The sequence below is a fragment of the Kogia breviceps genome, chromosome 20 (genome assembly GCF_026419965.1).
Source record: "Kogia breviceps isolate mKogBre1 chromosome 20, mKogBre1 haplotype 1, whole genome shotgun sequence".
NCBI lineage: Eukaryota > Metazoa > Chordata > Mammalia > Artiodactyla > Physeteridae > Kogia > Kogia breviceps.
In genome coordinates this window covers 28,917,501-28,944,949 of record NC_081329.1, presented here as the reverse complement: position 1 = coordinate 28,944,949, position 27,449 = coordinate 28,917,501, and the positions used below count along the sequence as shown (strand labels likewise).

Sequence of the window (27,449 nt, the reverse complement as noted above, 5' to 3'; positions counted from 1 at the left end):
GACTTGCCTGCGGGCATGGATTCCACAGAAGGGAGACAAAGAACAGGCTCAGGGGTGACCCTTGAGTCTGTGGAGCTGGCGTCTGGTGAATAAACGATGTGCTTCTGTGGGCTGATTTTTGTCGGAGCTGCAGGCTGGTGAAGTGTCAGTGTTGTAGGCTGGAGACTTGCTGCTTGCTGCTGCAGCTTTGGTAAGATCAGAGGAGAGGTTTTAGCCCAGCGGGTGGAGGGGATGTCTGGGCCACGGGCAAGCCTTCTCTCCCTGGGAAAATGGGGATCACGTTGGTCTGTCCCTCAGCTCTCCTTTCCCGCTCGCAAATTCAGCCTAGCTGGACACAGCGGTCCGTGACATCGAGCTAGGTCTCTGATCCCGCGGCACCCGGTAAATTATACTTTCGGGGCCTTTGTCAGGGAGCTGTGGAGTTCGGCGGTGACTGGAGAGGTGGCCTATGCGGATATAATGGAAGGAAGGGTATGGTTCCAGTGTACGAGCCCGATCCCAGCAGTGGAGGGCTCTGAGACAGTTGGGCTCCCAGTTTGGGAAGGGTCAGAGGGAAACCCAGAGTGTTTCCTGACTTTGCCTTTCTGTACAAAGCTCCCACTTCAGGGCTGCAGCTGTTTTGGAGGAGTCTTTAAAAATATTCTGTTGGACTCTGGGTACCTGAAGACCAGCCAAGGACTAGCCAGACTGGAGCTCCATGATGATTCCCTTCCTCTTGCAGAGATTTTAAAGTGGATTAAGTGATTACAAGTGCTGAATTATTATGGACTCCCTTTATGACAATGACACTGGCAGGTGAAGACAGCTTGTAAATTACTGCTTTCTCCTGACCCCCCAGATCAAGTGCAGCAACCCAGGCAGGTCTGTGACGAAACCAGGCAGATGGCAGCTGCGGCTGTCTGGGCCTTTCCTGACCGTGAGATCTGGAATTCCATCAGAGCCTCAAACTCTCTCTCCTTTTGGCAAGTGCAAAGAAGGGAAGGTTTTTAACAAGGATCAGGAGACCCCTATGGCAAAAGCTGAAGCAACAATTGATTTCAAAGCTCTGGAAAGCTCTGGAAAGCTGGCTGGACTTGCAGGCAGGAGACACGGATTCGAGTCCCTGGGACATGAATTTGAGTTCCTGCTCTGTCTGTGTTAGTTATGCTGACCTTTCCTTGGGGCCGTCACGTGGGCTTTCCGGGCCTCAGTAAGCACCTCCCAGGGCTGCTGTCATTATGCGTGTGGCATGAAGTTTCTGTTCAGCGTAGATTCCCAGAAATCAAGGTGTGAACAGCATCATGCTGTCTCTGAAAGCTCTAGGGGAGGATGCTTCCTTGTTTTGCAGCTCTGGTGGTTTCTGGCATCCTTGGTTTGTTGACGCTTCCCTCCCAGCTCTGCTTCTGGTTTCACGGGGTCATCTCCCCATTTGTCCAAGTTCCTTCTTAAAAGGACACTAGTTATTGGATGAGGACCCACCCTGATTCTTTTTTTTTTTTTTAACATCTTTATTGGAGTATAATTGCTTTACAATGTTGCGTTACTTTCTTCTGTACAGCAAAGTGAATCAGCTATACATATACATATATCCCCATATCCCCTCCCTCTTGCATCTCCCTCCCACCCTCCCTATCCCACCCCTCTAGGTGGTCACAAAGCACCGAGTTGATCTCCCTGTGCTATGCGGCTGCTTCCCACTAACTATCTATTTTATGTTTGGTAGTGTATATATGTCCATGTCACTCTCTCACTTCGTCCCAGCTTACCCTTCCCTCTCCCTGTGCCCTCAAGTCCATTCTCTACATCTGCATTTTTATTCCTGTCCTGCCCCTAGGTTCTTCAGAACCTTTTTTTTTTTAGATTCCTCCACCTCACTACAAAACACTCAATTTCATTTCTTTTTACGGCTGAATAATTGCTTTACAATGGTGTGATAGTTTCTGCTTTATAACAAAGTGAATCAGCTATACTTATACATATATCCCCATATCTCCTCCCTCTTGAGTCTCCCTCCCACCCTCCCTATCCCACCCCTCTAGGTGGTCACAAAGCACCGAGCTGATCTCCCTGCGCTATGTGGCTGCTTCCCTCTAGCTATCTGTTTGACATTTGGTAGTGTGTATATGTCCATGCCACTCTCTCACTTCGTCACAGCTTCCCCTTCCCCCTCCCCGTGTCCTCAAGTGCATTCTCTACGTCTGCATCTTTATTCCTGTCCTGCCCCAAGGTTCTTCAGAACCATTTTTTTTTTTTTTTTTTTTTTTTTTAGATTCTGTATGTATGTGTTAGCCTACGGTATTTGTTTTTCTCTTTCTGACTTACTTCACTCTGTATGACAGACTCTAGGTCCATCTACCTCACTACAAATAACTCAATTTCATTTCTTTTTATGGCTGAGTAATATTCCATTGTATATATGTGCCACATCTTCTTTATCCATTCATCTGTTGATGGACACTTAGGTTGCTTCCATGTCCTGGCTATTGTAAATATAGCTTCAATGAACATTGCGGTTCATGACTCTTTTTCAATTACGGTTTTCTCATGGTATATGCCCAGTAGTGGGATTGCTGGGGGTATGGTAGTTCTATTTTTAGTTTTTTACGGAACCTCCCTACATACTGTTCTTCATAGTGGCTCTATCAATTTACATTCCCACCAACAGTGCAAGAGGGTTCCCTTTTCTCCACACCCTCTCCAGCATTTATTGTTTGTAGATTTTTTGATAATGGCCATTCTGACCTGTGTGAGGTGATACCTCATTGTAGTTTTGATTTGCATTTTCTAATGATTAGTGATGTTGAACATCCTTTCATGTGTTTGTTGGCTGTCTGTATATCTTCTTTGGAGAAATGTCTGTTTAGGTCTTCTGCCCATTTTTGGATTGGGTTGTTTGGTTTTTTGATATTGAGCTGCATGAGCTGTTTGTATATTTTGGAGATCAATCCTTTGTCAGTTGCTTCGTTTGCAAATAGTTTCTCGCATTCTGAGGGCTGTCTTTTTGTCTTGTTTATGGTTTCCTTTGTTGTGCAAAAGCTTTTAAGTTTCATTAGGTCCCATTTGTTTATTTTTGTTTTTATTTCCATTTCTCTAGGAGGTGGGTCAAAAAGGATCTTGCTGTGATTTATGTCATAGAGTGTCCTGCCTCTGTTTTCCTCTAAGAGTTTTATAGTGTCTGGCCTTACTTTGAGGTCTTTAATCCTTTTTTTTTTTTTTTTTTTTTTGTGGTATGCGGGCCTCTCACTGTTGTGGCCTCTCCTGTTGCAGAGCACAGGCTCCGGACACACAGGCTCAGTGGCCATGGCACATGGGCCTAGCCACTCCGCGGCATATGGGATCTTCCCAGACTGGGGCATGAACCCGTGTCCCCTGCATCAGCAGGCGGACTCTCAACCACTGCGCCACCAGGGAAAGCCCCTTTAATCCATTTTGAGTTTATATTTGTGTATGGTGTTAGGGAGTGTTCAAATTTCATTCTTTTACATGTAGCTGTCCAGTTTTCCCAGCACCACTTATTGAAGAGGCTGTCTTTTCTCCATTGCATATTGTTGCCCCTTTTATCAAAGATAAGGTGACCATATGTGTGTGGGTTTATCTCTGGGCTTTCTATCCTGTTCCATTGATCTATGTTTCTGTTTTTGTGCCAGTACCATACTGTCTTGATTCTTGTACCTTTGTAGTATATTCTGAAGTCCAAGAGCCTGATTCCTCTAGCTCCATTTTTCTTTCTCAAGATTGCTTTGGCTGTTCGGGGCCCACCCTGATTCTCTATGACCTCATCTTAACTTCCTTACATCTGCAAAGGCCTTATTTCCAAATAAGGTCACATTCCCAAGTCCTGGGAGTTAGGAATTCAACATACCTTCTTTAGAGACATGATTCAACCTGTAACAGTCAGTTAGCATTGACTATGATGACGAGTATCTAGTAGCATTTTCCCAGATGTCTCACAGATGTGGTCTGCACAGTATTTGAGGCTAAATGCAGGCCGTGGGAGGGTGTGGCTCAGAACAGAGTTGCCCTGCCTGGGCAGAGGCAGAGTTGGTGAACTCACTTGGTGGTCCTGGGAATTGCAGTGCATGAAGGGACATTTATTCCTCTTTAGTGTTATCTCCTGTTCCAGCAGAGACCCAGTGTGCAGCTGGGAGGTGAGGGAGGGGGATGGGAGCTTACTGTTGGGGAGGAGAGGCTATACTCACCAGTCCTCCCAGACCAGATCACAGAGGCCTCGTTTTCTAGTTAGAGGGTGGAGCCCCTCTGTGGGCTCTGAGAAACTGCCCCGTGTGCCCTGGTAGGTGGGCTGCCTGGCTCTCCCTGGAGAAGACCTGCCCAGGGCAGCCCAGGGATGTCCCAGGGATGCTTTTGGAGTTGTTTTCTTTGGGACCATCCTCTGGGCTCTGCTTAATAATTTTCAGGATAACACTTAAAGAATAGAAACAACAAGTTCTCTTTAGACACAGATGGCCACAGCAGTGCATTTTCGTTTCACTGTTGCAACCCTAGCTGACGTGCTTAGAAAGGCTTCCCAGTCTGTGGGGGAGCACAGCACACCAGGGGTGCAGCATATATTATATCTGTTATGTATATGTGTACACCGGGAGCTGGGAGGACCTAGAAAAGGGCCCCTAACCCAGCTTGGGTGAGAAGAAGAGGAACCACGTCCCAGGGGGGTGACGCCTAAACACCTGGATCAGTGGGGTGATTGAGAGGGGAGAACACAGGCTAGCAACGTGGGGGGATGGGCGTGCAGGGCACACTGTTTGTGATGCATGGCAAGCCTTTGGGATGGCTGGGATTTGTTGGCTAGTGCAACAGTTAGGAGCCTTGTCTGCTCCCTGAATGCATTTTACAGTTCAGTGGGAGTTAACCCTTGTTCAGGTTTCAAAGTGGTTCTCATCAGAAACTGTAAGAGCAGCTAAGGTCCTGGAGGAGAACCAGTGAGTAACAGGGGCCCAGCACCTCTTCTGGTGTGTTGTACTACGTTTTACCCGAGGGTCCCGCTGACTGTGGGTCTAATGACATCTCCAAGGGACATCTCTTACTGTAGGACCAAAGAACCTGTGTGCTCTCTTCCTGCCCCGTGACACCAGCGTCCAATGGGTTCTATTGTATACAGTTCCCATTTCATAGGGCGCCGTCCAGGATGAGCCAGGGATCTCCCCCGGGTGCCGGGGGGCTTGAAATATCTCATTAGGAATAGCTGTGGGAAGAAACAAGTTTTTTTTAGCCGTGGGTAGGCAGTGTTACTGAAATACGAGTTATTTGACATTATGGAACTTAGAAGCATCAGTTCAAGTCACATGGTGAGATAATAACTGTAACCACGATGGAGACCACGGATCAAAGGGCCGGGAAATGGGACTCAGCTGTGGCATATTTCTCTGTTTTGCATGTTATTAAGTAGTACTGAGCCAATCTCAGGATACAGCGTTACCAGAGACCATTCTTGCCTCGGGTTGCCTGAAGTTTACTCTGAGGATGACTTGCTGGGCTCCCAGAGGGGAGTTCTAGGGCTTCAGGAGCTCATCAGGTCTCTGAACTTCTGATGAGGTGGGGTCCACGGTGGGGCTGCGGTGTGAGGTTTGCCTCCTGGGGAGAGAAGCGGGGTCCATGTGCGGGTTTGCCGGGAGGTAGACCCTGCAGGGTGTGGTGCTTGGGATGTTTACCAGGGGTGGCACCTGGGATGGACGTTGTGGAAAGGAGGATGCCACAGCCTCTCCGCCTGCGAAAGACGGTCCAGGTTGAGACTGTGTGTGCGACTTGTCCCATCCTAAGCCTCAGTGGCTGGTCTTTTCACCCTGTGTCCGTCAGCGGCTGGGCGTGGGCCAGACATTGGACAGGGTGACTGCATCAGAAGCCATTCCCGAATTGCAGACAGCTGAGCCCCCAAGACAGCCCCACTCCCAGCAGTTGGGGCAGGAAGGCCTTCCCTGAAAGGGCATCTGGACCTCTCGTCTCCCTGTGCACCCCAGGAAGCTCCAAGTACTAACTGCAGTGTGGGTCCAGATCACTCAGTCCGTAAGCACGTCCTGACCCATCGACTTGGGAGGATGGCCTGTTATTCTGGGTGGTGAGAAATCACGATTGCTGCTCGTGATGTGAATGCACGGCTAGCATCGGTGAAGTCTCTACTTAAATCTACTTCCCTCTCTGACCCGACGTCTGCACGACTCACAGGTCCCTGGGCAGGGCGTTCTCATTCCTGACCGAAGGGTCAGTCACCACAATCTGAGAGCCTGGCGGCAGAGGTGAGGCCCCCGACCCAATGCCCCTCCCCTCTTCGCAACCCCTCTCACCTATTTCCAGAGTCCGGCCCAGAAGGTGGTCTTCGTTGGGCATCCCTGGTTCACCAGGTCCCGCAAGTGTCTGGTTCTTCTCATTTAAAACGGTGGCTTTGGTTCCTGCTTGCCCCAAATGCTTCCTAAAAGGAAAACAGTGAACATTCTGGACGGGCAGGGAGGCGTAGGAAAAGGATGTTATTGTGCAAGGTAGGGACCTCCAGTCTGTGTTTGCTCACAGGGGTCCCCTGGCGGTAATAAGTCACATCATCTTCCTGCATGACTTCTCTGTTCTCTCTGAGTGTGGAGAAGAGGGCAAGTGGTCCCTAAGGTCCTCTCTAGGGCTGCGATTTCCTTATTCCTGTCTCCACCGTGAGATGTGGTCTTATTCCGTCTCCAGTCCCCTCAGTTCCGGGCGGCGTGTCCCACGTCCCCTGACTTGGGCAGCCCGGTGTTCTCACTGCCCCGTTTCCTTGCAGCCCATCCAGACACTGGTGTGCTCTTGCACTGGGCGGCCCTACCTTCCTCCCAGCAGGTGGGGAAGGTGGGTAGGAGGGAGGCTGGGTAGGGGCACTGATTTAAGGTCAATCCGGTCTAGGTAGGTGAGCAGGAGAGGTGGAGGGGCGGACAGTTCACTGCCAGGCTTGGGGCAGGGGTACGACTTACAGCCATGCATGGGGGAGGGGACACGGCCTCAGAGGGCCATCCTTTCGCCCATAGGTGACACGCCCCTCTTCTCCCCAAAGCCCCGAACTGCTCAACCAGGTGATGAAACTATATTTAATATAGTTTCATTTTCTGGAAACTGCCCAACCCCAGCTCGACTCAGCTGAAAAGGCCAGAAGCACTGATTCAGGGCAAGAATTTGAAAGTTCATCTACATTAGGAGCTACAGTGGTGAGATGGGAGCTTCTTCCCAACATCAGGGCTGATGCCAGACAGCCAAGCTGTCGTTGCTGGCGAGGTGACAAGGCCCTGATACTCTGACGTGAGGCACTTGCTCATTACCTGGCATCCCTGTGTGGCCATGGCCATCTGCCCGGTTCTGTCCCCTCACAAGACGGCAAAGCAGATCGCACAAGACACCAGTGCCAGCATGCCAGGTGTGAGGAGGATGAATGCACTCAAAGCTGGACAGAAACAGAGAGACCCTCCTAGAAGGTGCCACTGGTATTTGAAAAGGGTTCCTAGTTAAAATACATGAAAAGGCCCTTCTAGTCAATGGACCAGTGCCTAGGCTTTGTCCTCAAAGGGTGTGATACTTTTCCATAAATTGCTTGATGTTTAGATGCCATAAAAGCACCACATCTCTTCAAATGAGGAAGTGATTGGTACCGGCCCAAATAAGCATCCTCGGGGAGACCTGGGCTGCTTAATGCCGTCACCCAGAGCGCACAAGGGACAACGTAGACTCGAATCTCTCAAGTTTAAGACCCTTGAAAGTCTGGCTTTTTCCAGCTCCCTCAAAAGCACGTAAGAGGTTTCACTGGTAAAAAGTATGCTTCTGGGTAACTGTTTCCCAGCCGTATCATGGTGCTTGTGTTTGAGTTGAGTTCGCTAAGGTCACGCTAGGTGAACCCTGGGGTCGTAGCGACTTAGCGCATCAGAAGTGTATTTCTCAATCACATAACCTCCAGTGGGCACCAGGGGTTAGGGCCGTGGGGCTGCACTCCATGTGGTCACTCAGGATCCCAGGCTTTCAGAAGTTTCACTTCTTTAACACATGGCTTCCAATGGACTAAGGCCTGAGCATCCAACCTTCAGGAGGGAGAGCAGATAGAAGATAGTGCAGCTGGCTTTCCAGGCCCGCCTACAAGAGTGCTCTTTGTTTTTGCGCAGATTGCATTGGCCGGAACTAGTACAAGGCAGAGTAACTGTGAGAGAGGATGAGAAATTCAGATTATTTTTTGTGGCTGGGGAGAAGGAAAAAAAATATAACGGTGTCTCTGTTATAGAGAGTGTGGAGGATTTGTTTACAGAAAATTTTCTCATCATTGGTGCATAGATAGTATCTATTTATTTATCATCTGTTTATCTATCTATCTATCTTATCTATTTGGCATCTAACCTCATCTATCTATCATCTATCATCATTATCACTATCATTTACCATCTTTAATAACAATGAGCCCCTATATAACACCTTTGAAAGCAAAGTTAAGATCTGGCAACAGCTTGCCTGCAGTCATGTGTCTCCCTTATTCTGTCCATCTGTACTAATCACCATCCTGAATCCTGTTCTCATTGTTTTGCTAAACATTTTCAGAGTTGTATCTTCTCTACATGTATCCTAAAGATGTTATCTTTTTTTTTTTTTTTGCGGTACGCGGGCCTCTCACTGTTGTGGCCTCTCCCGTTGCGGAGCACAGGCTCCGGACGCGCAGGCGCGGCGGCCATGGCTCATGGGCCCAGCCGCTCCGCGGCACGTGGGATCCTCCCGGATCGGGGCATGAACCCGCGTCCCCTGCATCGGCAGGCGGACTCTCAACCACTGCGCCACCAGGGAAGCCCAAGATGTATCTATTTTTATTTCGGTTTTTTACTCGTAGAAAAGATCTCGTGTACATGCTCTTTGACTTACTGTTTCCATGTAAACATTCGACTGCCACGGTTCATCCATATTCTGCTGTGTTGCGGGACTCATATTGTGATTCTCCCTCAGTTTATTCATCCCGCCTCCGGCAGATCCGCATTGGGCTGATTGCAGGTTTTGCTATTTGAACAATGCTACCATCCTCATCCTTTACATGCCTCGTGTTGTGCATGGAGCAAGAATGTTTCTTGCCTGTCAACTGGAGTGCTTAGCTTGATGAGGTAATGCTTAACTTTCAAACTGCTCTTCCTATCAAAAGTGTGTGAAAGCCCCTGTGTGTCCACACCTTCACCAACACTTGATACAGTCAGATATTTTCATTTTTACGAATCCCTTCTTTGTTCATTAATGTGCATAACACACACACCGTTTTACGCTTAGCCGGTAGCTGGATTCCCTAAGCTGTCATTTTTTCCTACTTCTTGCTGCATCCCGAAGCAAGAGGTGGTTACATGATCTCACACCAGCTCTCAGATGGGAAAGAAGCTCTGATTGAAAGATTTCATGGAAGGGGCAGACCGTTGTTGTCACTTTGCAGATGGGCGGCCCCTACCTTTGCAACATCTCATTCCTGCGTCTTTTCATCTCGGCCACCCCACATACTATTACACAGCTCTACAGTTTTGCTGATTTTATGAAAAGCAGCACAGAAATCGAGACCAAAGAGGAATCTTCTGAGGAGCTAAGGCAAGTGAGCAGGCTGGAGTAGGGAACAGGGCTGAGGATGTCTGCTGGCTGATGGACAGCCCCACAGCATCCTCGGAGTATGGATTAGAATAAAAGTGACCATTTTCCCCGCAGCGGCTCGGTCGGGCTCATCTGCACTTGGTTACAGGTGCAGAACTGTGGCTCCAGGCCCTGGATGTGATAGCCGCATTCACATCTGCCCTCAATCTGTCTGGTTCAGTAGGGGCAGTCTTGTGAGGATAAGTCATGTAAACAAGTTGCAGTAATGGAATACTTATAAACTGTATTTGCTAAGGCTTGTACCCGCTGTTCAGAAGAAAGATCGTGTTGTCTCGCAGCTTGTTAAGAAAATCCACCTGTTTTAAGGGTGCACCTGCTCCACCCAGGCAGCTGGCACCCTGGGAAGTGGTGCTTTCTTCCTTCAAGTCGGGGTGGGGGGAGGTGGAGGTGGTGGGTGGGGAGGGCGGGAACCTAGTTTTTAAGATGCGAGTGGCTTTTCCATCTGGGTGCACAGCCCTTCAGTTTGATGGAAGAAGCAACAGAAAGCATAAGGGGCGTGTCCTCCTCGCCCATATTTTCTCCTCCCCTCTCCTCCTCTTTGTGGCTTAGTAATTTATTTTTTTCTATCTGCCTCTGGCTTTCCTCCTGCGATGGGGACTCTGCGTTGGCGCCGACGGAAGGGATAAACAAAGGAAAAATCTGAGTTCTCCATCCATCACCCGCGTCTCCCCTCTGATGTGGCAGAAAGAGAAAGAAAATGCCTCTGAGCCACTGTGATTGGTAGAGGTTCTGGAGTGTACTCATTCATATCCTACGGAAGGAAATCGTGCTTCTCCTGACAAAAGTGCTCCGTCAGGCCACTCTGACCCATCAGCTGGGGGCAGTTGGGCTCACTGCCTGTTACTGCCAGCCACCTGAGGCCTTCCCTGCAGCTGTCTCCCCTAGGGCCTTTGGGAAACCCAGGAAGAAGGGCTCTCACCTTTCGGAAACCTCTTCGCCCCCCTGTGTCTGCTCACATCCCGCATCTCTACTGTTCGCTGGAGACAAAGGTCCAACCCTGAAATCTTAGCAGGGACTTTTAAGCCACGGAACACATAGAGATTCTAGAATGACATGAGAGAGAGATAGAGCCACTGCCTACTAGCTGGTATGAATATTTTATTAATGCGTGGAAGGAGATAGGGATTCTGTGTGTGTTTCTGCAGAAAGGTGTGTACTGAGTCCAGTGTGTGAACCTTCTCGTGAGATCAGGACCTTGGAGGAGTTGTTCACTGCGGCAAACCTAGTGCCTAGAGGGGCACCGGCACAGAGTCAACGCTCCATAAACCCCGGGTAATGAGTAAAAGGGGGGTGCGAGCCAGGCTGTAGGATTTGCTGGACTTGGGCAGAGGCCGTTTTGTAAAGGCCATAGAAAATCTGAGGCGCTGGGGTTCCCGGAAGCCTTGGGCTCCACTCAGCCCCCTGGCATCTACATTCCAGACTCACACGTCCTGACAAGGTACAAGGGGCCGGAGAGGGAGAAGTGGCCAGGGACCAGGCGCACGCGTGTGTGACCTCAGAGGCTGGCCCAGGCTGAGGACATGTTTGCTTCTCTCCGCCCCAGATGTCATCGGCCATCCCGAGCCATATGTGGATGAGACTGACAGATATGGTTCCACAGCCCAGGGCCTGAGATGAGGCATGTGTGCCCAGCAGAGACACATGCCTCTGAGTCACGATCACAGTGCCTGGTTTTACAAGTGAGGAAAATGGTGCCATTAAAAGACAATTATTCAAGTGGTGTAAGTCAGCTTTGCAGCTCCTGGCGATGCCGAGAGGAAGAGAGAGAAGATAGTGGTGTGGGGAGTTCTCTCTCTCTCTCAAGCTCAGGCTGGAGAGCAGAGCTCGTGCCTGCATGTGGATAATCTGTGGTGAGGGGCCTGGAGCGCCGGATTCCTGAGCATCATCAGGAAGGGGGAGGCAGCATCCGATCAGCAGAAAGGGCTTCATCCCAAGAAACAGGGAACCTTTGCTTCAAGCTGGTTGCGTATCTGACGTTCATCCGGATCTCAGCCACTTCACGGAGGCTCCAGGTCCCCCGTCTGGCCACCTGGGGGTGCGCGGTGAACTAAAGGAGAACACGTTGGGTCTGTGGCCCCGAGAGCTGGGTTCGGGCATCGCTTCATTTGCGTGCTCTCGGCCCCCTTTCTCTCTCAGGTGCAATTTCATGGGAGTCCAGTATGCTCCCATTTCTGGAGCACTTTCCATGGTGGTTTTTGCTCAGGCTGCTTGGTCTGCTGCCATGGCAACCAGCCCTGGGTCCCCCACCTTCACATGGAGGGAGATGTGAAGGGACAAGACAGACTCTGCTCATCTGTGGGACTGTTGGTCCCTAGAGGCAGGGGTGGGGGTGAGGGGGTCACTGGAGATGTTTCCAGAGTCACGTGTTTGTCTCCAAATCTTTGTCTGCTCATGCCAGGAAGGCTCGCGGGGCAGGCGGTTTATGTGCCAGAAGGACAGTGGCAGGGCCTGAAAGGGGAAGGGAGCGCAGATCAGGCCACAGACACAAGCACACCAAAAGCGGCCTCCAGTTCAGGGCCCTTTTGCACGTAGATAAGAACTCACAGCATCACAGAGAAGCAGACCGAGGCTTATTTGTTTAGCGCTGAAAATGGACCAGCCCCGATTCTCATAGCTTCCCTCCTTCTGAGTAGAACTTGATCCCCTCCAGTATCGGTAAGAACCAAATCGGAACCATTTCAATAGTCTCTTTGATGTTAATAATTTTAATTTTAGAATGTCGCTGAATGTGAACAGCAGTGGGATTCCTCCTGTCTGTTTCGAGTTCAGAAACCAGGGGAAAGTTCGTTTTAATTGTTGGTGTTTTCAGTCAACCATTCAGCTTGTCAAAATTGAAAGAGACAGAGCCTCTCCGCACGGGGCACTGTGGCCGCGGGAGTCCAGCCCTTTGCTGGGGTGGGCACGGGGCATAGAGTGGAGGGTCCCAGCGGGATGAAGAGGAGCCAGCCAGACTAGACGGAAGTGTGGGCTGGTTTTGCAGGGTGTCAGGCCAAATGGGGGAAGTAGGTACTGAATCTGAGGGTGAGTCAGGCTACCGATGTGCAGCCAGAACAGACGTAGAAGGTGCTGGAAGACGGTCGCACATGCCAGTTTGATTAGATCCGCGCAGGTAAAAGCGTCTGGACTCTGAGGTCAGTTCCAGCTTCCAAAGTTCCACCTGGTCAGTTGGGGCTCTCCAGGTCACGACATATGAATTCTGGGCAGGATGTCTGCCCGACACTTTCATTTTCCTATTTGTAATGCTGCTCCCTAGACGGGCGATAGGAGAACAGACTGAAAGGCTCACCGCGCTGAGTTCCACCACAGGGAGGGAGCCAGGGTGAGGGCCGAGCAGATGGCCGCAGAGTCAGCCCCAGCTTGGTACCCAACTGCCACTTACAAACTTGTCACTCAATCCAAACAAAGCCTTAGTTACTCATCCGGAAAGTGAGGCTGACGACGCTACCTGCCTCTTGGAGGAACTGAATCAGGTGGTAAGGTCCTTAGCCCTTAGCCTGACTCAGGAGCACCACTTAGTATGTTTACAGTAGTGTAAAATAAAATCTTCGTGTCTACTGAGTCTAGAGTTTTCACAAGAGTCAAACGCTGTTGAGAGTACTTTTTTTTTTTTTTTTTTTTTTTTTTGCTGCGCTGTGCAGCATGCGGGATCTTAGTTCCCCGACCAGGGATCGAGCCCATGCCCCCTGCAGTGGAAGCGTGGAGTCCTAACCATAGGACGCCAGGGAAGTCCCATGTTCGGAGTCTTTTTAGATGCGGTCCCTGATACTGATGAGTTCACAAAGTCAGACAGAGTGGCAGTTTGGAAATGCAGAAATATGTCCCTAAGGGTAAGAGTAACACTTTGGTGGAAATTGCCATGAGTCTTTTTTTTTTTTTTTTTTTTTTTTTTTTTGCGGTACGCGGGCCTCTTACTGTCGTGGCCTCTCCCGTTGCGGGGCACAGGCTCCGGACGCGCAGGCGCAGCGGCCACGGCTCACGGGCCCAGCCGCTCCGCGGCACGTGGGATCTTCCCAGACCGGGACACGAACCCGCGTCCCCTGCATCGGCAGGCGGACTCCCAACCACTGCGCCACCAGGGAAGCCCTTGCCATGAGTCTTAAATCCTCTTTCTAAAGGGCTAGTGAGGGGAGGGAGTGCCTGAAGAGTCGGTTAGGTTATTAGATCTCATAGATGAGCTTCGGAGGGAAAATGCCAAAATCTGTGACAGGATACCCAGCGGTGCGGATCACCAAGCCGAGGGCTTCTCTCTCCAAGGGATGGGAGCAGAGACGCCACCCTGGGGAGTGTGACAGCTGTGGCCACCACAGGGCCCCCACAGTGAGTGGCTGTGGGTCCAGAGAACTGGTCTACACCCAGACTTTGGGTGGAGTGTGCTGTTCCTTTGCGTCCCCCCGGGGAGCAGTTCGCAGCGGGAAGAGCACACGTGGGCAAGAGAGAGGGTAGGCCACAGCTCTCATCAAAGAGGGTAGGAGCACAGCCTGTGCTCCATGACGGGAGGGGCCACAGCAGTGAGAGGTCCGCATACTGCAAAAAAAAAAAAAAAAAAAAAAATAGAATTTAAACGTTCACGAAGTATGGGGTCTTCACAAGCGTAAGGCCTGAGTATCAGCTGGCAGTGAAATCAGTAGAAATAAGACATTTTTGTAGATGATAATGTTAATACAAAAGAGAAAGCCTGTGAACAAGGCAATAAAAGCTATGATTTCAGCACGCCGACTGTGTTATCTTCCCCCTTAGTCTTGAATACGGTTCTGTTTATTTCTCTGCTTAAATATTTACAGCATCCCTCCTGAAAATAAGAATAACGATAGTATAAAATTAATAATATTCATACCAGTGTGGTGGTAATATATCTGTTTTTGGAGTGTCTGCCATATGCCACGGTCTTTGTTAGATGCTTTCAATCTTCACCTGCTCTAATCACCGCAATAACCCTGTGAGAATGTTTGCCCCATTTCACAAATGAGGAAAGCAGGGCTCAAGGCGGATATGTAACTTGCTCAAAAACCTCGTTGACAAGTGACCAAGCCTGTATTTGAACTAAGGTCTTGTTTTTCTCTGAAGGGTCCTGCGTGGGTTGTGGGATCTTTAAGTCAGAAGCTATTTTAGCATTATTAGAAATGGAATGGAATGAGAAATATTAATCTTGACTGTGAAGCCTCAGGTTTCTTTGAATTTTCAGCCACTGTTCCTGAAATCTACTCCTCAGGAGCAGAAAGAAGCAGAAAGGAAGGCTTCACATCTGCATTTGAAGATCCTGAAAAACGCCATTTCTTGCACCTTGAGGAATGTGTTGGGACCTGGCTCTCCTGCTTCCATCGGGACCTTGAAGTTTGTGTACCCCCTCTCTTCCTTGCATTTTGCTGCCTTTCCCCCTCACGTTGCATAATCCCAAATAAGCCCACCAGTGCCCTTCATATATATCTTTTTATACCTACTGATAGTAGGATTTTCTCCTATTTTTATACCTACTGATAGTAGGGTTTTTCCTGTGCCAGGGAAAAGAATTAGCTCCTGAGTTGGAACCCATTTCTCTCCACTCCAATCCTGTCCATCCTTAAATTTCAACTCTTATAGAACCTCCTTGAAGAGTTCCGTATAATACCTCTTGTCTCTTCAAATCCTGTAGCACCTTTTACCAGCCAATTACACTTGCTGCCTGTATTTGGTGGGTATCTCTCTTCTCACTCAATAGCTTATAAAGATTTGGAAGACAGGATCTGTGCCTTCTGTTATCCCAATGCCTCACACATAATAGATGCTCAATAACCATTCTTGAAGAAACAAAATCTCTCCCCTCCAAATTTTCTTTATTTATGATACTGAACTACACCTCTGAGTCTTACACTGTCACTGCTACACATTTAAATAGGTCTGTTGCTGTATAGAGACCTAGGACAGCCAGTGAGAATCTGATCATGTTCCTGTTCTAATACTGCCTCCTGTTCTACTGTGGGCCTTTACTTTCCTACAATACAGGCAGCCCTTTCCTCTGTGAATACTGAAGAGTGATAGAGAGGTTATTCAAGTCTTTAGTGTTTTTGCTTTGGAATGTGCCAGGGTGGGGAATACTGAGGAAGCTTTCCTTCAGATCGGTTTCAAATTCAGGACATCAAACTGCTTCCCTTACTCTCGTTTCCCTCCTCACAATGCCCCAGTGCCTGGTCAGAGTTCAGTACAATCAGCATGTTCTTAGAGTTGGGGGGGGGGCGTGCCACCACACATTGGCCTTGATGGACAGTATGACTGACCAGTAAGTGATCAGTGGCCCAGCCCCATCTCAGCTCTAGCCAGTGATTCAGCACCATGGACAAGGTTAAGGAAAGACAGTCAAGTTTTCCTTTTTATTCCCAGCTCTGCTGTACTTCTGAAGGCCAGTGAAGTTGGGAATCCTATTCTAAACAAGCTGAAGGAGGGGAGCAAGTGGCAGCCTCCCCTCTTGGGAAGTCCATTCTTTGAATCATAAATCAGACCTCTGCTTGTCTAAAGTGACCTACACAGAAAGAGTTCTCTTTTCTTGGAGTAAAGGTCTCATGCACAAACCAGGCTGACACTTGTCCACTGATAGCCTCCCACTGGAATTTAGCTCATTCAGGTATTCTACTTGGGCCATGTCGATTTCAGAGGGGTCTTTATTACCATTGTACTGTATGTGGGCTTGTTTGAGTCAATATTCTTATATAAAACAGTGGAAAAAGCCAGGATATTCTCTTCTTCCTTTGAATTTTTTTTTTTTTTTTTTTTTTTTTAGTATACACATTTTATATTCTGCCTTTAAAGCTATTTCTGATGCACAGCTGCTTTACCGAGACTCAGACTCCTACGGGCCCTGCTTGGTCCGACATGTACCTTGAATATCCTTTCATACTGTTTGATATCTGCAGTCAGTTGTATAATGAGGAGGGAGTGTGCATTGAGTTTGGAGATTCCTATTAACCAGGTCACCCGTGAATCTATTTTCGTGCTTTTCTTTATTAGAAATAGCAGGGAACACGATAATATTTAAACACAACTACTTATAGGAGCTTGGCTTCAAAAATACACCTTACCAAGTTTTCTTTTCCCATTTGACATTTCAAAATGTTGTACTACATTTTCACATCATCAAAGCACCTCTTCTCCGTTTGCACTCTAGGCTGTGAAGACAGACCGTTGCAAATGACAGTGGATGTTTTGGAGGGTCATTTGGATTTGCAATCCTCTGCTGACATATTTAGAGTGTTTCATTCTGCTCTTGGCATTGCCTTTGAAGATGGTCCATAAAAAGACAGACACAGACCGAGATGATACGGCAGCACAGGTGTTGGGAATAGATAGAAGAGAGCTATCTTCAATACTTGAGGGAGGGGATCTCATGAGAAAAGGGAGTAGAATTATTCTGTGTCGTTCTCAAAGAGAATCAATGAGTGAAATCTACAGGGGGACAGATTTTGAATCAACCTAAAAAGTACCTAAATACTAGAGCTGCCAGGCTGTCTGGAACAGGCTGCCCTGTGAGGTCGTGAGCCTCCAAGCACTGCAGGTGCTGTACTCCCAAGTTGACCGGGCTGTCTGCACGGAACGATCCTTCCAGAAATAACAGCTCCATTTCAGCTGTGAGAATCACCGGTCCTTACTCTTTGCCATTCCTGTTGGGACTCAGGGCATTGGAAACCATAGGTACTCTTGTCTCCTGGCAGCAGAAACTGCGACTCCTTCGGAACTGCTTAAAACAAATGCCCTAACGGGCCAAGATAGCCAAAGACAAGGTAGAAAGTGAGTTTGGAGTTGTTGAGTCAGACAGCCTTTTATTTCAGGAGGATACTTTACTCTCATGACCCAGCTATTTAGATGATTTTTTAAAATGTCTTAAAATGGACCACAATCCTTCATCTTGTTGCATTCATTAAGACTTGCCCAATATCTTACCAACATCGGGATGTCAGTAAGAACGGGATTGTGATTCCCATTCAAACAAAAGGAGCTTTACAGTTTATACAGTACCTTCTTCTAGATTTCTCCTTTTGGCATTCCCCACAATTCTCTAGGGAGGCCTGGAAAATGTTGTTTTCTCAACTTTCATAGGGAGAGAACTGAGACCTAGAGGGTTTAGTGACTTACCATATCATGCAGCTTGCAGGTAGCGCTCGACCTGGGCTGGAGAGTGGGAATTGGGGTCAGAGAAGCCGGGCAGTGTCTGTGGCCGTGCCAGACACCAGCAGTGTGACTCTGGACGGTTGCCTGTGTACGGTGAGGGTGTCGGACTAGGATGAACTCCAGGGTGCCCACCCTACCCTGCCATCTCAGCTTCTCAGACCTCTTCATACGCATGGCCTCTGGCACAGTCCTGACTCTTTGCTTGGCAGGTAGGAGGTAAAATGAAACGAATTTTTGGGTTAGAGAAAAGCATCCTGATGTGCTGGTGTGTGTTTCCAGGGTGGTGACATTACATTTCAGCTGCTATAAGACACCTCTGTGTCAGCTCACTTTCACAAGCTTGAGAACTTTGGCTGCATTTTGCTTTGGGGTTTGGAACTTGAGGATATGTTTGTTTACCTTTGTGGGCTCACTTGTGGCGTGGAGCGGTGGAAGTGGCCTTTATGAGTTTCCTCTACCCTACGTGTAGAAAAGTCAGCAGGAATCATGAGGGCTCCTCACTTTACGAGGCATAGACTTGCAAAGAAAGTGATACTTTAGTCTGATTTTAAATGGACTCAAAAGTCAATTTGATACTGCTTAGAAGTCTTTTTACAAAACGAACCTGTTTCCATGTACTGCAAAAGCAATCCATGTTCATTGTAGAAAATGTAAAAATAAGGAAAATTACGTGATTACCTATAATCTCCCAAAGATAACTACATTTTGCTAAAATTTCTTGGAATGGTTTTCTGCACACCTATACATGTTTTAAAAGAAATTAGTATAATACTGTACATACAGATTTGTAAACCTTTGTTGTTAATGGTAAACTTTTTCCTATTTTACTAAACATTTTCATAAAGGATTTGATTGGAGTTTGGATTTGGGAGCTATGTAGTATTCTAGTGGGGCTGTATCAAAATTTCATTCAACCTCTTTCCTACTGTTGGCTATATTGGGTGCTTACGATATTTTGCTAATATGAATCACTTTTGAAGATGTCTTTTCACATAAATCCTTGACAATACAGTAGATGTAGGTCTGATTTGTCAAACAAACAAAACTAAAACTGGATTTCAGTTTTTCGGGGTATCAGCCACGCTGTTGAGCATTTATGAGAAAATGGTCACCTGTATACTTACTAAGGTCGATTGACATGGTCACCGCAAAGGTTTGGGGAGATCTCCCCCGCTGTCACCGTCACTGGATCTGGTACCGGGCTCCTGGCTTTTTCACACACTTAGCGTCCTGCGTAAAAACCAAAGCAGTGGATTCATCTTGCCTTTCTCTTCTTTTGATTCTCTTTTAGCCTGATGAAGTCCTCCGACGTCGATCAGGATTTATTTACAGACAGTTACTGCAAGGTGTGTAGTGCACAGCTGATATCGGAGTCTCAGCGCGTGGCCCACTACGAGGTAAGAACAGCTTCTCCCGTTCACGGTGTTCAGATAGAAGCAGGAGTCGCCCGGGTCAAGGCTGTGGGACCTGAGGGTGCTGCTTTCTGCACCTGGGGCAGATCTTGAGAAGCACAGGGCTTGAGCCGGCGAGTCTGAGATCAGGCCGGGACAAATGTGCGTATGCGTGGGGTCGGAGAGAGTGCTGGGGATGTCACTCTCAGGCCCCTGGCTGCTCCCCGAATTCTGCTTTTTCCTTTGTGCCTCAGCCCCTGGGGACCCAGTGGGCTTTCTCTACTTGTTAAATCTGTCATTGCTCATCCCTGAAGTTCCTTCCGGGGACACAGCCCAGGTTGCATTAGTGCCAGCTTCTCTTTCCTTCTCTGACCCTGAAAGCAAAGCTCAGAGGCCCTTTCTTCATCACTGGAGGGAAATAGCAGCATCAGCGGTTCGGCACCAAATGCCTTCCACCTTCTGGCTGCTGCCCCCAAAAGTGTTTATTAGCAAGAAGACATCCCCCCGCAGGGTGAAGCCCAAGTTTTAAAGCCCCAATACTCTTGAAGGACATAATTCATTGGCTTTGGCTTTGGAGGATGGAAGTGCAGATGGCTGCTTTTGGATCTTTTATTGGGAAGAGAGGATGAGAGGAGAGAGGTCGACCAGTTTCTGAGGAGGGAATGGCGGGGGGGTGGCACGCATGGAGAAAAGGGGAGCCTGGGCCCCCAGATGCAGCTCGGGGCCGTTAGCTTTGCAAGAGAACATACACCAGGGAGAACATGAGCTTTCCAGGGCAGTCATTTGTAAGTAATTTTAGCTTAGAGGGCTTAGCCAGCACTTTTCTTTTTGTCTGACAAATGCTAGTTGTCACTGTCACTCACCAGACTCCTCTGAGCCTCGGATTCCTCCGTGCACGAGGAAAGTAATGATAATCGCATGCGCACACACACCCACCGAGCGACGCATCCATCGGACCATGTGTGTTCCTCAGCGTTTTGTGGTGACCGGAGAGACCCCTTGAAATAGCATTTGTTGGGGGCTTCCCTGGTGGCGCAGTGGTTGAGAATCCGCCTGCCGATGCAGGGGACACGGGTTCGTGCCCCGGTCCGGGAAGATCCCACATGCCGCGGAGCGGCTGGGCCCGTGAGCCATGGCCGCTGAGCCTGGGCGTCCGGAGCCTGTGCTCCGCAATGGGAGAGGCCACAACAGTGAGAGGCCCGCAAAAAAAAAAAAAAAAAAGAAATAGCGTTTGTGAAAACACTTGGGAAGCCGTACAGTGTGGCAGACGTGCAAAATCACATTATTGCTTGCTGTTAACTCCGTGGCATCAGTATTTGGATGAAGGCAAAGAAAACTCGCTCTTCAGAGAAAACTTTAAAAAACCAGCCTCTGTGAAAAAAAGTCAGCCTGTTCTTTTGTCAGTCGGCAACTGAATGGAAGAGGAAGGAAACGTGAATACAGAAGAATGATCGGAATGGAAGATAGCCGTCTTTTGAAATTTAAGAATTTCTAAATTCTGTAGATGTTGCTTTGTAAACACGTATGATTTTTATTAATTCCGTTTCCCCAGTGAAGGAAAATCAGGGAATTTGTCCCTGCTGTGCCATGCCACTGTCTCCTATTATGTTTTCCCTTTATTAGACTTTCTGGCTTCCATTTTTAATCATCTTACTAGATTCTTGAGGCCAGAAAGAGAGTTTTATTCATTTGATCTTCCATAACTCCTGGGACAGCATGTGCACATCAGAGCTGTTCAGTGAGCTTCTGTTTTCAAAAATAACCGGGGGACACTGTCCAAACTCTGCTTTGTGGTTACCTGAGCTAGAAAAGGAATGTCAGAAAACCGAAAACAACAAAACAATTTTGTTAAAGGAAAAACAGCTGCTCAGTTACGGGTTTAGTGATTTGAACTCAGGTTTTCCTGTTACCGCACTGTACCAGCTGTGGCATAACTGAATTGGTTAGAGGCTGTGTTAAGATTTGTTGCATGTAGCATAGATGAGGGGGAGAAGAGACAGCAATCACAAGAGATCTGCAGTTAACCGAGTTACATATCATCAGAACAACATGAAATGTGTTCCCGTTAACCAGGGATGGGAACTCTGGGCGAGGGTTCATCCCCTATTTCCAGGTAGAGGTGGGGACTTGCTTCGGGAGAAATACACACGCGGAGCTGCTGGGGGTGCGGAAAGGGTATAGCGGGGACTGAGCACACCTCGTGTGGTCTCTGGTCTTCCAGCTTCGGTTGGAGACGTTCTTCATCTCTAGGAGGATGGCTCCTATCAGATGATCTCAAAGACCATCTGAGAACTGGTATTTTCATGCCATTCATCCTCCCCCCTCCCACCCCCTCTGCTGAAATTGCACGTAGGGTGGGTCTCTGTGAGTCCTGTTGCCAAAATTTGAACACTGTACACCGGGGCCGGATTAAATCTCAGAGACAGAGTTTTGGAGGAAGTAGAAAGAAATAGCTTTATTGCTTTGCCAGGCAAAGGGGGCCTAATGCCCTCAAGACTGTGTGTCCCACCCGGCTGCGGGTAGTGAGGAGTCTTACAGTGTTCAAGGAGCAGGGCGTGGTGAGCACTGGGCATTCTTCTGATTGGTCGGTGGTGAGCACGTGGGCCTTCTTCTGATTGGTCGGTGGTGAGCACGTGGGCCTTCTTCTGATTGGTCGGTGGTGAGGTAAGTGGGAATCAGCGTCATCAGCCTTCTGGCTCCAACCCGCCTAGGGTCTGCGTGTTCGCGGGCAGCACACAGTTAACCTCTCCCACCTGTTGAGGGTTTCAGTATCTGCAAAACAGCTCGAAGGACGTGGCTCAGAATCTTACTTGTAGTCCTGGAGGAAGAACTAAAGGTCCTTGACTTTGTTGAATGGTTAAAGTATTATTTGTCTTGCTTGACCATTTCCCTTTCTTTCTGCATCTTGTCACTTCTCTGATTACATTTATTCTTTGACTGACGTTCTCCTACAGACAAAGAGGCAGGCAGAGGACATGGGTGGGTGTCCATTCTGGGAAGGTCTCATAGGGTCCAGCTCCGTTACAGTCCCAAATCCCAGTCAGTCTACTGAAAATGTGGCTACAGGTATTCTCAATGCTCTTTCACTGATTTATTGCTTGAGTATGATTTTACTCTCAGTTTGACCAGATCACATTCCCAGGGCAAATCAGTGGGAATCTTTGGTGTATTTTCTACGTGCCCAGCACTACTAGCGTTTGATATTGCAGGCGGTTCTGGGTTATGTGAGGAATAGTCCCTGCCTCCAAGAGGCTCATAAACTTCCTCGGAAAGGAAAAGCCATGGATAGTTCAGTGTGGTATCTATGTGTGTGATACCGAGAAAAGGCTCAGTAGATTCTGCTCCTAAAGAGAGGCTGATCTAACTTGATATAAACAGAGTGTTCATTCTCCTGCCCATTTGACTTGCTGATGTATATGCTGTGTTGTGCTGTTAACGTTTTAGGTCTTTGCATATTCCAAATTCAAAAGGGTGAGTCATCACCGACAGCTATTATGGTCAAGAGAGATTTGTGGGGATAACATGAATTTTCGAGGTTTCAGTAGATGGGTTAAATTTAGAGATTACTAGAATAAGAAGCTTTGGAATCTCCAAGGAAGCTGGCCTGGCTGGACTGGAAGATTTGTGTTGGAGAAGAGAGGCTGGCAGCACCTACAGGTAGGGTGGGATCAAGGGGTAAGGAAAGGGGAGTCTGGACTCTTGTGAGGCTCTTAAGTATTTGAGAGTGTAAAAAATAATTGTGCATTTCTGGGTGACAGACCATCGATGGTGGTCAAGATGTATTGTTTGGAAGAGAACAGCTCTTGATATGACTTTTGCCAAGAGACTAACGTTCCGGTCCACTGAAGTTGGAGGAAAAAAAACAAAGCAGACATGTAATGGCTAATAGCTTCATGTCCCATTTAAAAGCCTGAACCTTTGTACAGGAGGACACAACCTAATATATGTCTAATGGACCAAACCCTTCCATGCTATACTTTTAAGATCTCTTTTTACATATCAAGTCCTGGGCTGAAGAAAAGGGGAAACATAAAGACATTATTGTTTTTCTTACTTGCTAAGCATTAATAATATGTAATGTTTCAGAGGCAAATATAATTAGATGTTGTCTCTGCTCCCTGGTTGAATAGTCTGAATCAATAGAACAAGTAGACACAGACACAGAGGGGAAGAGAAAGCTTTCAGATGAATATGCCTGAATGTTACAGAGATTAGAACTTGTTTCCCATTGAGGCCATGAGGGAAGGGGTGCTTTTCTAAGTGTAGGAAGAAGAGGATTGGAAGACTATGAGAACTGAAACCAAAAGGACAGAAAGATTATTTTCTGGAGTAAAACTAAAGGAAGAAGATGAATGATCAGATCTAGCAGGAGAGAAAAAACTCTCGTTAGGCAGACCCAAGGGAGGCAGCCATCAATGTGCCCGATTCCTTGCCCCTTTGGCGAACCCTAATACCCTTGTGTTACTTTGCCGGCTGTGTAATTAATCACTGCTTGTGAAATCCGTGTCTCAGAGGCACCTCCAAACAAGATGGCAAGCTTCCTGAGGGCAGGCCAGAGTCATGCACTGGGGGTTCTCATTTATTTCCACAGCTCGGCCCATGGTTGTTGCTCATTGGCACTTGGAGGGTGATGAGGAGGTTGCGGTGGGAACCGGCAGAGGGGCAGGTGTAATGGAAGCGTTCATGGATGCACCAGAAGATGCGATGGTGTGTACGTTCGGAGTCGCTGTGTACTCTCGGAGCGGCCTTCAATGTAGAGGTGACAGTTCTGCAGTTATAGGAAAGGTGGTTCTCTGAACTGACGGGGAACTCTTCAGACATCTCTGAACCTTGTAGTAATGTCAGTCCTGGCAAGTGAACCCTGTCAGTCCCCCCGGGAATGTCAGAATCTAGCGGCAGGTGCAATGGGTCTGCAGAGGCATGCCGAAACGGATTTTTCAGTTTCACCTGCTTTGATGGCCTTCCAACGGAACTCTGCCTTCCTTAGCTTCTGTTTAAAGTGGGGAATAGCGGAAGGTCACTCTCTTAGTCTCTATAGGTCCAGTAGTGAATGGGGCATAAGTGTTTCTTGGGTAGAGACAGCAAGGTAAACATGAGGTCTCCAATATATGCTGATTAGTGTCTTGACTTTTTGGTGTTACCAATGCCTTTATTGCCTTCTCCCCGTTAGTCCCTCACACCTTCTTCTCCACTTTGCTTCTTCTTTTTGCTAATTGCCTGAGTAAGCGCGCAAGCTGGACAACTCCTGGCGTACGTGTGAGAGTTGGGGGTCAGTGTTGCGTTGTGTTTCTGCATCAGTCCTGCCAGGTACCACACTAACTGGACTTGAATATCGGCAGGGCTCACCGTGTCCTCACACCACTCGCATCTCTCCTGGGTACCACCGGTGATGTGATCCTGGAGATGCAAGTACTAACTGTGTGAGGACAATAAAGGATCTTTAGCACAGGGTCCTGTGGAGATGCACTGAGATTTGCTGTTTTAGTCTCTTCAGATCTCTTATAGTCATGACATGCTTAATTTCTCCCAGATGCTCTTACTGCAATTATTGGTGTGTCTGCCCAGTCTAAAGCAATTCTTACTACCTTTCCTCATGTCCCTGATTGCCTGATACTCTTCAATGTCTGTTTCTGGACCAATTCATGAAGACTCTTGAGCTTCTGTGAAATTTGTTCCTATTCTTATGTTTTTCTATAGCTTATTCCAGCAGGTCTGGCCAGTTTACCTTTTATCACTTATTATTAGTTAATACAGTTTACTGGAATATAAAATAAATGATGAATAGAGAAGCTATAGTGAAGTAGACAATACTAGGCAGAAGGACACTCGACTCGGGACAACACAGACATTGACCAGGAGCAGTTGTCAGACGCTGTGCTTACTGCTCATTGGTTCAGAGCAGCTGGTTAATGAGTTCTCATTTGCTGAGAGCATATGACGTCACTCAGAGGATTTTAGGAGCCAGGCCACACTCCATTGGCTGGAACTCAGTCACATGGTCCCACTTAACTGCAGGGGAAGTTGGGAAATGCTCTTTCAGTGTTTACGGAAATGAAAGGGGTGCAGTGAACACATAGGATCATCTCTGCCGTGTCAACCCCTCTGGTCACCATTACATTCTCCCTGGGGCACGTGGAACACATGCATCCCATCTCCATGGGAACAGCCTCCAGGTGCTACCCAGTCACTGCCTACAGCTCAAATGTCAGGATCTCCAGGAGGGGAGCGGCTTTCTCTATCAGTGGTGGATGTGAGTCCTCTTGGTTCAGCCACCAACGAACAAAAGAGAAATGTCAATCTCTCCCCCTCTTACACTTTAGAGTGGTGATGACAGCAGTAATATTTTCCATCCGAAAAAGGAAGAAAAGAAGGCAAAGAGTAACCACTAGTCCATAGCGAAGTCGACACCCTGCAGGGCAGGCATTGGGAAGTTTCTCTTTCCAGGGAGCGGGGGAAGTTACCCAAATAGATTCCGATCTTCCCCTCTGGGAGGGACTTCTTGTTCATTTTCCCCAGTGATCCCTGGCTCTGCCCCCAGAGTTCTTCCCTGTCCGGCCATGGTCCTCCTTGACACAAGTGAAACGGCCCCTGGGTCCTCCACCCTCCTTGAGGACCACCAGCACCCACAGCCCACTTTCTGCCTGAGATTGATTTAAGGTTTGGAGACTATTCAAAACTTTTCTGGGCTTCCCTGGTGGCGCAGTGGTTGAGAATCCACCTGCCGATGCAGGGGACACGGGTTCGTGCCCCGGTCTGGGAAGATCCCACATGCCGCGGAGCGGCTGGGCCCGTGAGCCATGGCCGCTGAGCCTGAGCGTCCGGAGCCTGTGCTCCGCAACGGGAGAGGCCACAACAGTGAGGCCCACATACCACAAAAAAAAAAAAAAAAAAAAAAAAAAAAAAAAAAAAAAAAAAAAAAACTTTTCTAATTCCAGATCATAACAGCTTTAGCCATACAGTTCTCTCAGTAATATAGAAGGCTTCTGATTTGTTTCCTTTCAGAAGGCTCTTTGTGTCACAACCATACACTTTTTCCCAGACATAGTTTCAAGGCTGTTTATTATATTGCTTCCTCACTTCTGTGCCTCTGTTTTTCAGTTTCATCGTGGCTACCTTGAGGTTATCTAAAAGTGGGTGGAAAGCCCCATCCTTAATTTGACTTTTGCCAAAGGCCTGAGTCACAGTGAGCAACGGAGAAATCTCACGGGGTCTCCAGTACACAATGTCTTTTAAGATGACAGAGAGGCAACGAGGGAGGGGCAAGATGGGGTAGGGGATCGAGAGGTACAAACTACTATGTATAAAATAAATAACCTACAAGGATATATTCTACAGCACAGGGAATATAGCCAGTACTTTATAATAACTAGAAATGGAGTATGATCTATAAAATTTGGGGATAGCTACGTTGTACACCTGAAACTAATATTGTAAATCAACTATATTTCAATTTTAAAAAAGTTAAAAAATGACATCTCTTACTTTGAGGTGACTGGAAGCAATTAGAAAAGGACTTTTCCAACTCTCTAAGTCTCAAATTTCTGAAATAGCTTTTTATTTTGCTTCTGTCTATTTGCTAGTGTGTCAGCTGCACACCGTAGTTCTTGTAGCTCTTGGATACTTTTGTAAGAATCCTAGCTGAACATCAGCAACAGGCAGCTAGGAACAGTTAACATCTATCCAAGTCATTTGTCTTTCCATCCTCTTCTAGTTTTCTTACAATTTTAACCACCTCCTAGTGCAGAACCATCCAGTTCTAGCACCAGAAGCTCTGGAGGCAGGTCTGCCCCTCCGGGGTATTATAGGCAGTAGGTTTGCCAATATTTTGGCACTGTATATCCCGGATCTGCTGTATCTGTACCCTCCCCACCTAACTCTCCCCCTGCTAAGCCAATGCCAAAATTTGGTGTCTTGTTATGGGAGAACCCCCATTTCTATCTTCGACAAGGTAGGTTAACTGCAGTCACGAAAATCTCAGCATCTTAGAAATAAAAATTTCTTTACTGCCTGCATTATAGCCCATTGTGGGTTAGCAGAGGGGGTTTTGTACCATGTAATTATTTGGGACTAAAGTTGACAGAGGCTCCACTGTCTTTGCTCCTGACAAAGATGATAGAGCCATCAGTTGCTCCGAGTATCAAAAGTCCGGCTGACATTTGGGGGACCGCTGGGCAATGTGGGTGACTCTGCTGGACATTTTCGGGGCCAGGTCTGCAAGTGACAACACCATATTCACCCACATTCCGCTGACCAGACCTCAGGCCTATGTTTTCTTCTGACTGCTTGAGAAGCTGGGCAACCAGTGTGGCTTAGCTGGGTTCCCTG

The 27,449-nt window shown here is 47.9% G+C and overlaps 1 protein-coding gene across 3 annotated transcripts in view; it reads left to right on the top strand.

Moving 5' to 3' along the window:
• The window catches only part of ZMAT4 (zinc finger matrin-type 4), a 306,499-nt gene that overhangs the window by 56,272 nt on the left and 222,778 nt on the right, over nt 1-27,449 (top strand). For all 3 annotated transcript variants that reach the window (XM_067022486.1, XM_059049509.2, XM_067022485.1), the window contains exon 2: nt 19,025-19,130. In XM_067022486.1, coding sequence (XP_066878587.1) covers nt 19,029-19,130 — 102 coding nt within the window. In that variant the 5' untranslated portion in view covers nt 19,025-19,028. The remainder of the gene's footprint in view (nt 1-19,024; nt 19,131-27,449) is intronic.